Below are 12,804 nucleotides of genomic sequence, written 5' to 3' on the forward strand. Positions count from 1 at the left end.
CGCTCCAGAGATCAGGCACCGGTCGACTTTGCTCATCCGCTCCTCCCTTTCTCACCCTCTCGTTCGGCTCTTCTTTTTCGCCGTGTTAAAGTCGAGCAGGAGGGGGGGGGGGCGGCTGTGACGACGACGCGTATTATATAGGGGCTGACGCCGCCGCGAGACGGGCGTTATTGAAGTTGACGTGCAATTGTGTGCAGCTCGGGGGAAAGGCTTGCAAGCTCTCATCTCTCAAGTGGTAGTATATTATACGTGGTAGGAGCTTGCTTTTTTTTTCCCCCCCTCATAGGTGTACGAAATGAGGAGAGCAAATTTTTGTGTTTTGGGACATTGTTCGAATTATAAATAAAAAAAAATAAAAAAATTTAATTCATACTTTTTATAGTAACTGCCTGAGAAGAAAAAAAATCTCACCTGCCGTTGCAACTGCAAGGCAGCACCACCCATTTCACACTCCGATTTTTTATTCTTTATTGCGCACCCAACAACCCAGTCCGACTGCCGTTGGCGTGGTGGTGGCAAGTGTCCCATGGGAGGAAAAAAAAAAAGAGAAAAAACTCGAAGAACCAACTCCTCTTTCCTCTCCTGCTGAATAAGGAATAGAGAGCGAACGTACCCTTTCGCTAAAGAATGCATGTCCCTCCCTCGCACCAGCCCACACCGTTCAAGATCCGATTCAAATCTCTATTCTTTTTTGTTTTTTTTTTTTTTCTTCTGTGCGGCGAATTTTTGCGCAGAGGAAATAAGAGGTGACTGGAAAGTGGGCTCGTTTCTCCGCACGTTACAGGACGATAGAACCCGGTAGAATCAGTAGCGCTTAGGGTTTGGAATATTCATTCGACTGGTGCATAAAGTACGTTTTGTAAAAGATTCAACGTGATTTATTGAATTTTTTTTTTTTCAGATTGTTGTCTTTATACGAATAATGATACAAAAAAAACTAAACAAAATACATGACTAAAATATTTTTGTGCGTTATATAAATTATTTAGATTCTTAACTATTAGGCGCATGTATGTTTGCAAGAAAGTCTTTCGAGTTGTTATGTGGATACCGTAAGCGTATACTTGTAATAAAACTGTTACGTTTTTAAAAAAATGCAAAATAATGTCCTCATACGCTTATGTACAAAAAATCAGCAGCTTGTAGATTCTCGTCAGATTGTGTGTACAGTCCGTGGGATGAGAAACAGGCGCTTTTGATTTGACGCGAGAGTTCAAATACAATTGTACCCCTCGACATTCCGTATCATATATAAATTACATATTTACCTATGTAAAATCGATTTAGCAACTAATTCGAACTATGAGTGTCTGATTGTTCACTCGCGGCAGGTAATGGCGATCGAATCGAACTCGTGATAATATTATGATGTTACACAATATTTAGGCGGCCTTTTGTATCACAGCATTTTTTCATCTCTTCGTAGACAATCTCGTTTATTAATTTGGCAGGATAAGCCGGATCCAGTACCCTCTTGAGCGGCTTCTCACATTCGGGAACCATTACTTTATACTTGTCGATCAATTCGTTGAGCGTCTCGAATTCCAAACTCTCGTTCAGATAAAGTTCCATTTGCAGCCATTCCTTTATCGGCTTCGGCAGTGTGAGCGAATTGACATTGTGCTTTAAGACACCGCATCTCAAGTGTAAGGCGCAATTTCTTGCAATGTGCAGAGGCTCGAAGCACTCGTAATTGTAACTTTTGTTGAATACCTGCGGTTTCGTTCGAAATTAATAAACAGCAAATAATTAATGGAAATTCGAATTATGGCTCTTACATCGGCCTCATCGATTTCTTCGAGAACAATAGCGGCTGATTTCATGCTCCAGCAGAAACAAGCAGCTGCCACGGCTTCGACCACTTCTGTGAGTGCAGACGCAAACTTCATGAAAAATGTATCCGTGACTATTGTTTCGCAGTAAGTTTTGGTTTCTGGCATTAAGTTACTAATTATTAGTATTGCATTACTACGAACTTCGGCGCTGTCATCGTAAAGTAATTGCAAAAGTGTGGTCCACCACTGAAGTATAAGATCTGTGAAAAAAAAATGTTTCTTAAATTGCTAGATCAATTATTCATTGTAAATTTAAATTGTTGTTAACGAAAACGTACAAATGTCGTTTTTTTTTGTCTTGTCGTTGATCCCAATGTAAAGCAATGGCATCACTTCGGATATACCAATTCGGCAATCAATATTCGACTCCATAGTGGAATAGGTGGATATGGCATCGTACATAACTTTCTTGGCAGCCATCGTCAGCTCGGTATCCTTTAATTTAAATTCAACTCGTGAAGCTCTCAATTTTTTCCAGTAAACTTTTTTTAAATAACATAAACACTCGATACCTTCCTCGTCCTCAGTAAGTATCCAAAAGTCCTTGCAAACAATTTTAAAAAATTTCCCCTTGGATAAAAATCTTTAGCTTTCATAGCCTGACTCATCTTCGTAAAGATGTGCATACACATGTAGACCTTCTCGTCGTCCTTGGAAAACGTGCACTCGGTGCACTCGTTGCCCCTCTCCATCTCTTGAAGAGCGCGGTACAAAAAGTCATGAATTGACTCTTGCAAGTCAGGGTCATCTGCGGGTTTGTCCAGAGCTTTGACGGCCTTTAAAAATCCGAGATCGTACAACATCGCATTGTTTGTCTTTAGTATCACATAAATTAATTTCGACCAGGAGATCGACAAAACTTCCTCGTTTCGATGCTTCAACAAATAATCGAAGAACTGAGGGGAAAAGTATTCGTTGTTTATCAGCGAACCGAAGTAATTTTCAGTTAGAAGCAAATTTATCGCCGCGACCTCATACAACTCGATACCGGGCTTTCTCTTGAGCACGTTATTGTCCATCAAGTGAGCTTGAATTTTTACGTGCAGGTTTAAATAGTTTGAACCTTTGCAGATATAACTGAATGGGAAAAGGAAGTATAATTTTCTATAATATGACTTTTTTGTTGTTGTCACTTTGAATGTATTTGAGTTACCTGTATGCATTCATTTTGGACAACTCGATAAAAATCTCGAGAACGGCAGTCGAAGCCGGGAAACAGGCCTTCTCGGAATTTTCAAGATTATCCAGTAGTTTGACAGTAAAATTGATAAGTTTCTGAATCTCTTCCGTTGAGAATGGAATCTTCTCGAAAACAGGGCTCTTTGCAAACTGGAGAAACTAAAGTCAGATCGTTGTCAATGAATTTTTTTTTTTTTTGAACCATAATAAAGAAAAATTTAAAAATCTACCTGTAAAGTATAGCCATGCAACAAGTTGTGAGGTAAATTATTCGAGGTCATCAACTGTATGATGTTGCAACATTTGGCGTGGATATTGCGGTTCATTATTAATGGCACTAACGCTCTCGCTGCTAATTCACGGGTTTTCCAAACTCTACTTTTGCTACATTTTGATACTAAATCGATATAATAATCCATCTGAAACGAGTGTATTGTTTAAATCGAATATTTCTCATGAGCAAGACAAAAAACTCTACAAAATAATGACCTGCCAGCTATTTTTATCCCCGTTACTAAAATTCCAAGAATCAGAATTGGGCATCAATCTGGACAGTATCAAAAGCATGCACTGGATCTTCGGCTTAATTTCATCCTCGGGACTGTTGACGAATGCTTTCAGCTCGTAGAATAAGAAGTTTGATAGAGCGGGATATCTGCCAAAAAACATTTTTCCATACATCTGGTTGAACACTGATAGGTTGACGTGGTCTTTGGTTCTCTGTACTCCGAAAAGACGGACCATAAGAGAGCTAAACAACAACGTTGCTGCATTCCTTTCCTGTCAAGCGATAAAGATTTGAAAAATTTCAACAAAGAATTTTTTTTTAATTAAACGTCTACCACACACTTACAGCCCACGTTTTACCATCGTAACTCTTGAAAGCGACGATGAAACCATCAGCTATGTAGTCTTTGACTAAATCCCCAAGAAGACAGTGTCTAAACAGGGCTCTCAAAATGTTTAGGGCATGGCTTTTTATCTCCGTAATCTCGTTCAACTGTGTACACTCTTTTGCTGTCTTTTCCAAGTACTCATCAGTGTATAACAACATTTCGCTACTCAGTATCATTTTTACTTCGGCCACATTAACATCATCGTTCAAGGAGGCAAGCATCAATAAAATCTTCATCACAGGATGGAAGATGTAATTTTTCGCGTCACCGTGCTTTTTAATCTCCGAAGTGACCAGTGCTTGAACCATAAACGGCACCCCAGCGCTTCGTCTCGTAGCGCACAGTTTTGAATTCTCAGTCGTCAAGCCAACCACGGCAAGTAATATCTGTCTCAACCAGAATATCGGCAAATTTCGCATATAAGAACTCTCGACGTCCAAATGCCACAATCGGTTGCACAGCTGCTGAAAGCCAACGTGAGCTTGTTCGAATGCCCCTCTGTGCTTTGTCTCGCATAAAAGTGTAAACAATTCGTTACCGATTTGTCTCATCTGCAATCATTTTGTAACTTTCATTTTTGATCAGAAGTAAATTGTTGAGTATATTAGGACTAAATTTGAGTCATTCACTCACATGATATTCATGCAATAGGCCAGTTGTCATTTCTTCGGTTTTTATGGGGGCGTAGCCAGCCAAAAAACCAAAAAACAAACTGATTTCTTTGACCGTTCTCCAGGAACAAAGTAGGACTCTTTGGGCGGTGACTACGACATTATCATCGTCCTTCGTGATGCAGTTCAAGTGCCGAGAATCGAGGTCCATGGGCAGGTGTCCCTCTGGGGACGAGTTATTTACAATTTCTGAGACACCTTCGATCAATATGAAGCATATATCTACAATATCAGTCACCAAATTCCGCCATTGATCGTCATTATCTACAGTACTGATTTGAAAAGATAAATAAGTTTGCTATCATTGCTGGCTCCAGAAAACGATCGTTTTGTTTTTTCACTTACTTTAAATCAATTGTTGTTAATATATTATGGATACAAAATACATAGCCATACAGCGAATGTTTGCTCGTAGCCATAACTATGCTTTTCTTGACTAATTGAAACGGACCCTGAAACAAATGTTGAAAATCATCATCACGTAGGTAACAAGTCCAATAACTTGCAAGAAAACTTTCGCAATACCTGTAAGTTTAGTGTTAACAGCTTGATCATCTGAAAAACTGTTTTTTTCTTTAAGCAATCGCTTTGCTTGGACTTGGTCATTTTGAGAAGTACCTCCTCTACTCTCGAGGACAGCATGCTTATTCTCAGCATGTAAGCCGCAGTAATGCAGTCCAGAGGCCGAACGTTATCGGCCAACTGCACGGCAACCTCGATGAGCTCGGAAAGTTTCTCTTGAGTATCGAAAAACGTATCGGTGAGCTTTGTTGACTCAATCAGAAAATACGCCAAGTCTTTGTTGTTCTCATAGGTATCTAGGAGAACGCAATCCAACAGTACCTTATAATCATCAAGGCTGTACAGAGTGTCTGTTAGATCTTGGCATAAGAACTCATTTATCAGACGTAGTATCTGTAGGCTCGATTTTTTCCTGACGTATACTGCGCCAGGGTAGAGATTTCTTATGCACACCGCGTGTAAAGTAGTTACAAAAGATTTGTAGGACAGGATGTTTGCTGAGATGTTGGATTTTGCGTGTGGATCTATATGAACCACGGAATGCTCGCTCTCCAATTTTTTTATTTCCCTCTCCAATTGGCGATTCATCACGATATAGCTGTCGTTGAGTCGCTTCAAAACCTAAATGTCAAAAGTAATGATGTAAGTAATAATTGACATATTACAGCGATTTCTTAGATATAGAATGTGTGGACACATGCCTTTTTTATAAGAGGCACGTAATCGATCCTGTCCCTGATGTTGCATGTTAAAAACGTAATGATCAATTCGAGTTCCTGCTCTGTGAAGCCGAGTGTGCTTTTCTTGGATATCGCAAGCAGTGACAATGCACCGAGTCGCCACTAAAAAACAATGAAAGAAAAAATATGGACAACGAAACTTTTTTTTTAAGTTACCGTAACATAAATAAAGAAATTGAAAGAAACCTCTTCGTTGTCGCTCGTCAACCAGTTCTCTAGATATTCGTATTCAATGGTGTTACGCCACTTGAACACTTGCTGCTCAAGGCACTCTTTGGAATCTAATTTGCCCTCTTTTTTCAGTTCCTTCAGTAAATTTATGAAATCCGAGTCATTTTCCCGTTTGATCTCGTCCATGTTTGCTCGACCCACCTCACATCGACTTGAATATTATTACCTGCACTGCAAGTAAGTAAACACTGCTTTTGGAAATTATGGAACCACACGCCCTGACAATTTTAATCCCTGACCAAGTTGTAGCGCTAAAAATAACAGAAACCTCGATTATTCGGCACAAATTCCAGTTCCAGAGTGTTGGGTACAGTCTTAAAAATCCTAACCTAAATAAACTGTTCCAGTCTTCCAGTTGGCAAACACCGGACACCACACAAATTTTAAGCTTCAGCGGCGTGACTCACGCCGAAAATTATTAATGCTGTTCACACCAGCAGTCATAATTACAATAGGTATGACGTTGTCGTAATAAAAAGATGATGATTAAGGACGTTCGGTAGAGATAGAACCCTGTGATGAATCGTTTTGAAATTTTAACCAGACGTTTTTATTGTTGTTACAATAAAGCTGTTAAAATTTCAAGAGGTTCGTCTGTTTCGTTTCCGAGATATTGAATTTCAAAGTTAGATCATTGTAACACGGTCGCTTATGGGAAATCTTATAAAAACTCGATTTAAAAACAATTAGCGTTATGAATGTCTCCAATTTTTTTATATGTCACAGATAATGTTATCAACTATATGTATAAAAAGTTTCGTGACGATCGTCTGATTAGTTTATGAATAAAAAAATTAAATAATAGTTTGACAAAAACGTAACGGCAACGTCGCAAGAAGCGGGAAATTCAAAATGTTCCAGGACGTACATTTGAGTAAATATTTTGGTAGATATTTATGTATTTCTGTATAAAACATAAGCTTGTATAAGTGTGTGAATGTATGTACAATATGTACATAGGCTCCACCCGTACCCATAACAAAACAATGTATTATAATAACACATATTTATTTTTCTTAGTAAAATTTTTAATTTGTAATTTTTATACGATACAATTTTTTTACACACGATAACAAAATCACATGCTTGTAGTAATCGCAGAGACTAGAGTATGTTCTTATTATTTAACATATCACTTCCAATGAGACTTTTCAAGTCACATAAAAATTCAAGAATTTTATTTACATTAGCTACGAATATAATTGTATGTACATATATTTGTCACAAGTCTTTTTAATTGTTCACTCATTTTTATTACATTGTTATAACGAATAAAAATCAAATACTTACATCTTTAGCACAAATAAGTACATTACAAATATACAAATAACGCTGCCGTTATGCCGTAACCCTTCTAATCTCTGGCCGTAACCAACGCAGCAAGAGCAGACACGGCAGACACTGCAGCAGAGTGCACAACTGTACACCACCTGATGTGTGTAAGATAAACACTCATGTATTGGAGACCCGCGTGACGATGCCAACTTGGCATTGCCAAGTGCCAAGTCTTCACTCATCGCTACTTCCCTCTTGCCCCGCAAGTGGTCCCCACCCGCTGTATCTACTGAACGTCCGTAAAGGCCTACCGCCTACGCAGTCAATTTGACATAAGGTGCAACAGTGCACACAGTGCACAAGAATAACATTGGTTGGTATATCTATATATGTAAAAACGTAAAGCACAACAAAGCACAAAGCACAACGCGCTGAGCATTGTGTATATAGGTATACTAACCAATGTTATTCTTGTGCACTGTGTGCACTGTTGCACCTTATGTCAAATTGACTGCGTAGGCCTTTAATCACAGAAAAGAACACATTTTGTGGGAGAATGACGTCTGCCTGTAGTGGCCATCGAGCATACCTATATATATATATATATATATATTCATCATCGCCCCTTAAGGGCTCAGACATGGCTATTTTGACACTATAAAGTGTATTTAGCCATACGTTGGGTTTAATAACAGTAGGGGGAAACGGTAGATGGATCGGTAGGTTTATTGAAGTACAAATCCCATCCAGAAAAAAACCTCATTCATTGATGAAATTTTTGTCCAGAGTGGGATTTGAACCCCGGCCATCAAGATCTGTAGGCAGACACGCTACCGACAGAGCCATCATGTGGCTCTATATATATATATAAAACGCATATCACACTGCTTGATAAATTACCGTCGTTGCCAACGGACGATCACATCGCATAGACGCCGAGTGTTTCACTGTTGGATTACATTGTTCAGAGATGACACTAGTGGTCCGTTCAACCGCGAGTCGCAGATTTTTAAAACGATTGTTCACGCGGGGTAGACGAATAACAGTGTCATTTTTTTCAGTCAACTGTAAGTATAATTGACCAATCCTAATTATGAAATAACGGGAGTAATTAACCGTCTATTAGAGCAAAGAGTAGATGGTACCGTCAATTACAAAATAATCAGTTGGTGATGAGGAAATAAGTAATCCATGTGATTTTGGCCCATTTTTGACTTGCCTGAAAATTTGTTTCTGTATGGAAAAAAAAAAAAAAAAAAAAGAGGTACAAATTCGAAGATTTTTGTTTTCATAGGAGGGGGTTGAAAGTTTTAGATTTTCGTGATGTTTGACTTGGAGCCTCATTTTCAAAAATTCATGACTCTGGTTCTTTTAAAGCTAGAGAAAATTTTTTTTTTTTCATTTTGAAGACAAAAGAGTAAATTTTAAGAAAAAATTAGTTTCAAAAAAATTTCGTACTGTTACAAATAATTCAAATGTCAAAATCAATTGTTGATACGATTTTTAAATTAGTAAACATACACCCAACGCGAGTAGGAACGTATAAAAATTAACATTTATTATTCAGCAAATCACAACACATGAACCATACCAACGAGGCAAGCACAAAAATGCTCGTACTTCCCCATCTTCACAGAGACCCAGATGCGATACTATTTTAATATTCCGCATCAAAATCTATGAGTAAAATATATATATATATATATATATATATATATATATATATATATATATATATATATATAGGTAGAGCTGTTTAATTAAGCCGCGAATCCGACGTGACAAACACACACACGCACACACAGCGGCTCTTATCCTCCCTGCAGCACCTCGCAATTCTCGAAGAGGAGGAAAAAAAGCAGTCGCCCCTAGTCTCCTCAAAAAGCACCGCGTCCGCAACCCTTTCTTTTGCTCTCAACAGCCATCCACTTCAAAAAGCTCCATAAATTCTGGATGAAAGGTCGAGGAGGAGGAGCTGATGCCGTAGAAGCGAAAGCCGGCTCGAGGCGAAAAAGGACAAATTGACCTTCTTTCGCGGCTAAATCCTTCTCCTCCGCGGGGAGAGAGGGACTCGAGTCCAAAGAGGAATAAAAAAAAAAAAAAAGAAAAGTCCTTTGCGGTCGAACTAGATAAATATACGTGTCCGTGTACACATAAGCGCGCGAGTGTAGCGTCTAATTAACACGAGCAATGTAGGTCGCGGCAGCGATGATTTTCAAAAGAGAAGAACAACAAAAAAAAAAAAAAAAACAGAGCAGATCCAGATATACATACGTACGTGTACATATATATATTTATAATTAAATCAGCCTTTGGCAATTTTGTTAATGATGAACCCCAAGTGTACAATAATACAACGCGAACCAGAAAAAAAAAATCTCGGAGGAGACGGCGGTCAAAGGAATATCAAAGTGGGGCACTTTTTGTTCTTGCTAATGATATTACTTTGAGGTATTTAATGGCCGATCGGTTCCCATGGCCCGGGGGGGGGGTGCGAAATTGGATTATCTTTTTTTGTTCGGCGCACATGCAGGGGCCCAAGGCGTTTCGGTGCTACCTCGATGCGGTACAAAGGGAAGCTGGTTGCCTTTTTTTTTTTTCCTTCTAATGGGAGAAAACGTTTCAATTCGCATACCTACTTACAAATTGATACGTATATCCCACGGGATGCATATATCTCTGTAAAAGGAGTCTAGGGCTCTCTGCCTTTGTTGTGTGAATATGTGCCGATAAATCGCGAGTCCATCAATCCGCTCATCTCTTCTGCCCTTCTGCCAATCGAAACTCGCCGTGAAACGACTCGAGCGCACCTGCGAGCTGCGTGAAACAATAAAAACACGTGTAGGTATATATACATGCACTTACTCGTACGAAAGGGAGTAGGAGCGAGTAACGGTTTTTAGTTTTTTTTTAAGCTTTGAGCTTGAAAAAATAAAAAATCGGTTCAACGTGTCCCGTGTTTGATTAGCATAAACTTCTTCATCGCTCGTTATTATTCCGATCCTTCAATTGCGCGTGTGGTACGGATGAAAAAAAAATATGTAAGGTAGGGAGACGGAAAGCGAGGGGTAACGAGTGAGATTGCACCGACGCGTGAGAGGAAATCGGCGGGACGATTATTACCTGAGAAAATCGACTCCTATATGGGCTAGACACAACCACCATTCGCCTCCGAATAAACGGCCAATTAGCCACGCCGAAGGAGCTAATTCAACCCCTTCTCGTTTTAATTTATCGGTCTTTAATTATTTCGGTTATCGTTTTAATCGGAGCATAGGTAATGGTTTCGCCGTAGCACTATTTTTTTAGATTTCAGATTGGATCGGGTCATTTTCGATTTCAATGGTGTACCTATAATACGTTTATAAGATGAATCGGTGCACCAATGAGTGACACAATGGCTTTACGCGCAAGGATTAAAAAAAAAATATATTTTGAGAACCGAGAGGACTATGGCGTGTCGGGAAACACATCCACTGCGCAAAAACATATACGTATACAGCTCGTCTCCTTTCCCTCTTTTCAGTGGCTGCATGTAACCTCTTTCGCTTAATTATTCGCCTGGGTCTTCCTGAGAACGATCCCAGGCCATTTCCGACCATTATTCTCCCTCTTCTTCTTCTTCTCGCCTCCTACTATACTTAATACTCTTCATTTCCCACATACATATATATATGCTCTCTGGCTGGCTTACACACACGCGTGCCTTTTTTTCCCGCAGACTCGCTCAGGCGTGAATTATTTCTTTCGACACTTGTGTTAATACGACGTAAGGGTACTTACTTATTCTTCTTCCTTTTTTTTTTCCCCCAGTCGGTGACGTCTAAGCTTCGGTTGCGAGATATTTTTGAAATATTGCGCCAACGCTTGTTGAATGAAGATTTCTAAGTTTTTGCCATTCCACGTCGACGAAGATCTTGGAATTCCATTACCAAAGTCTGCGTATGCTTTATGCTCGAAAATCGGCGCGCGCTCCGTTGGAACAGTAGAGTCATATCTCCGATCTCCACTGGCGACTGACAAAACTAAACCGATAAGGAGCCCCCAGCCCATCTGGGCTCTTTGGAGCTCTTATACACTCAAGCAAACGCATTATTTACCCTTAAGATTTCGTGTAAATGTCTAGCAGATGAAATCCCCCAAAGACGCCTCCAAGATGGACAGAAGCAATCTGCAAGAATTCTTTCTAGTCTCGCGTCACTTGAGTTTTCCAGTCTCCCGGGAAGTCATGTAAGGATGCAATTACCTTGATCTTCGAACGAGTTGATCGTCGATCGAGATGATAAATCACGTCGGTGCTATTTACCCCGAGAACACCGGAGCGATTTCCCTTTCGTCTCAACAAGTCGTGTAATAATCGAGAGCTACGGAGAATAACACCGATGGCCCAATAACTTATTCATGAAGGCCGGAGGGGGGGGGGAAGGGACCGGATTTTCCTTTGTTCTTCTAGTTTTAATCTTCCCTGTGAAATCTCCCTTTCGCGCGTGAAAAAAGCCGCCTATCGCCACGCCAGATCCCACCGAGACGCTGGAAAAAAAAAAAATAAATAACACAAGAGCAAGAGTTACTCGACTCTACAGATGTACCACGAGTTGTAACGAAAGCCAGTGAGGAGGTTTTTTCATTAGACGAGCGTGTTTTTCGCTGGTTTTTGAGGAAGGACGAATACGCCCGGCTCACCGAGATTCGGGAGGGGTAAAGCGGAGTCAGCGAATTTAAATGAAAAATTTCCGAGTCTCGCGAGATTACGGCAAGTACTCGGCTCGCGGAGGAAAACACGGGCCGAGGGAGATGCTAATTGCGGCTTGGACTTTTTCGGGTGATGAAAGTGAGTCGCGACAACTTGAAAAACATTTTTTTTTAATATTTCAACCTCGTTTCAACTCGACCCACGAGAATGAAACTACCGCGATCGATTACCATTTGAAACTTTTGCATGGTCATATATATATATATATGTATATATGTGCAGACTAGCGCCTCGAATCTTTAGTATAAGGAAAAGACAAAAAAATAAATAAAAATCTTCCATAAGCACATATTATAAATTCGACTCGGCGAGGGTCGTAACTTTGGGCCATTCGTTGCACGTACATAAACGTATACATCTTTCAATGGTAATTAGCTCTATGCGCATTGCACAGTGGGTGAAGGTAGAGAGAGTTTATGGGGCATAAACTGTTACGGACCCTGCACGAGTGATCTAATTACGTTTTGATAGCGTGTGCCGGAATCCTTTAACTATATACGTGTGCATGCATATACACTGCACACATAATGTTGGTGTATATGTCATGGTTGGCGCGCGCCTCACTCTATGTGTGTTCCGTATAACGGATCCGCAGCTTGGGTGGGCCGTGTAATGAGCGATAAGGCAAAATTGAAGGTAAATAATGGCACCGATCTCTCCCCCCCCCTCCTCTTGGGTTAAACTCGGCTGAAAGTCGCTGCT

General features: G+C 40.0%; 1 protein-coding gene across 2 annotated transcripts; it reads right to left on the bottom strand.

The window, feature by feature from the left end:
- Nucleotides 1-851: 851 nt before the first annotated feature.
- Nucleotides 852-7,388, bottom strand: THADA (Thyroid adenoma-associated protein homolog). Of its 2 annotated transcripts, none has more exons than XM_089591973.1 (14): nt 7,365-7,388; nt 6,030-6,325; nt 5,805-5,945; nt 5,107-5,724; nt 4,927-5,033; nt 4,544-4,853; nt 3,868-4,461; nt 3,504-3,794; nt 3,245-3,433; nt 2,989-3,173; nt 2,348-2,912; nt 2,114-2,270; nt 1,779-2,035; nt 852-1,713 (listed from the first exon to the last, which is right to left on the bottom strand). In XM_089591973.1, exons 2-14 carry the CDS (start codon nt 6,198-6,200, stop codon nt 1,372-1,374), a joined length of 3,927 nt encoding a protein of 1,308 aa, XP_089448099.1. In that variant the 5' UTR covers nt 6,201-6,325; nt 7,365-7,388; the 3' UTR covers nt 852-1,371. The 2 variants fall into 2 exon arrangements, with proteins under 2 accessions (XP_089448099.1, XP_089448098.1); XM_089591972.1 differs by lacking the exon at nt 7,365-7,388 and adding an exon at nt 6,404-6,606.
- Nucleotides 7,389-12,804: the final 5,416 nt, after the last annotated feature.

This window comes from Copidosoma floridanum, unplaced genomic scaffold (assembly GCF_036245765.1).
Source record: "Copidosoma floridanum isolate Cflo_tuat_1 unplaced genomic scaffold, Cflo_Japanese_pri ptg000014l, whole genome shotgun sequence".
NCBI lineage: Eukaryota > Metazoa > Arthropoda > Insecta > Hymenoptera > Encyrtidae > Copidosoma > Copidosoma floridanum.

Excerpts from the sequence above, each read along its gene's own strand:
- THADA (XM_089591973.1), bottom strand. The coding sequence starts at position 6,200 with ATGGACGAGATCAAACGGGAAAATGACTCGGATTTCATAAATTTACTG. Across the intron at positions 5,034-5,106 it reads TGTTAACACTAAACTTACAG|GGTCCGTTTCAATTAGTCAA; the intron begins GTATTGCGAAAG and ends CATTTGTTTCAG. Across the intron at positions 3,174-3,244 it reads TGCATGGCTATACTTTACAG|TTTCTCCAGTTTGCAAAGAG; the intron begins GTAGATTTTTAA and ends ATCTGACTTTAG.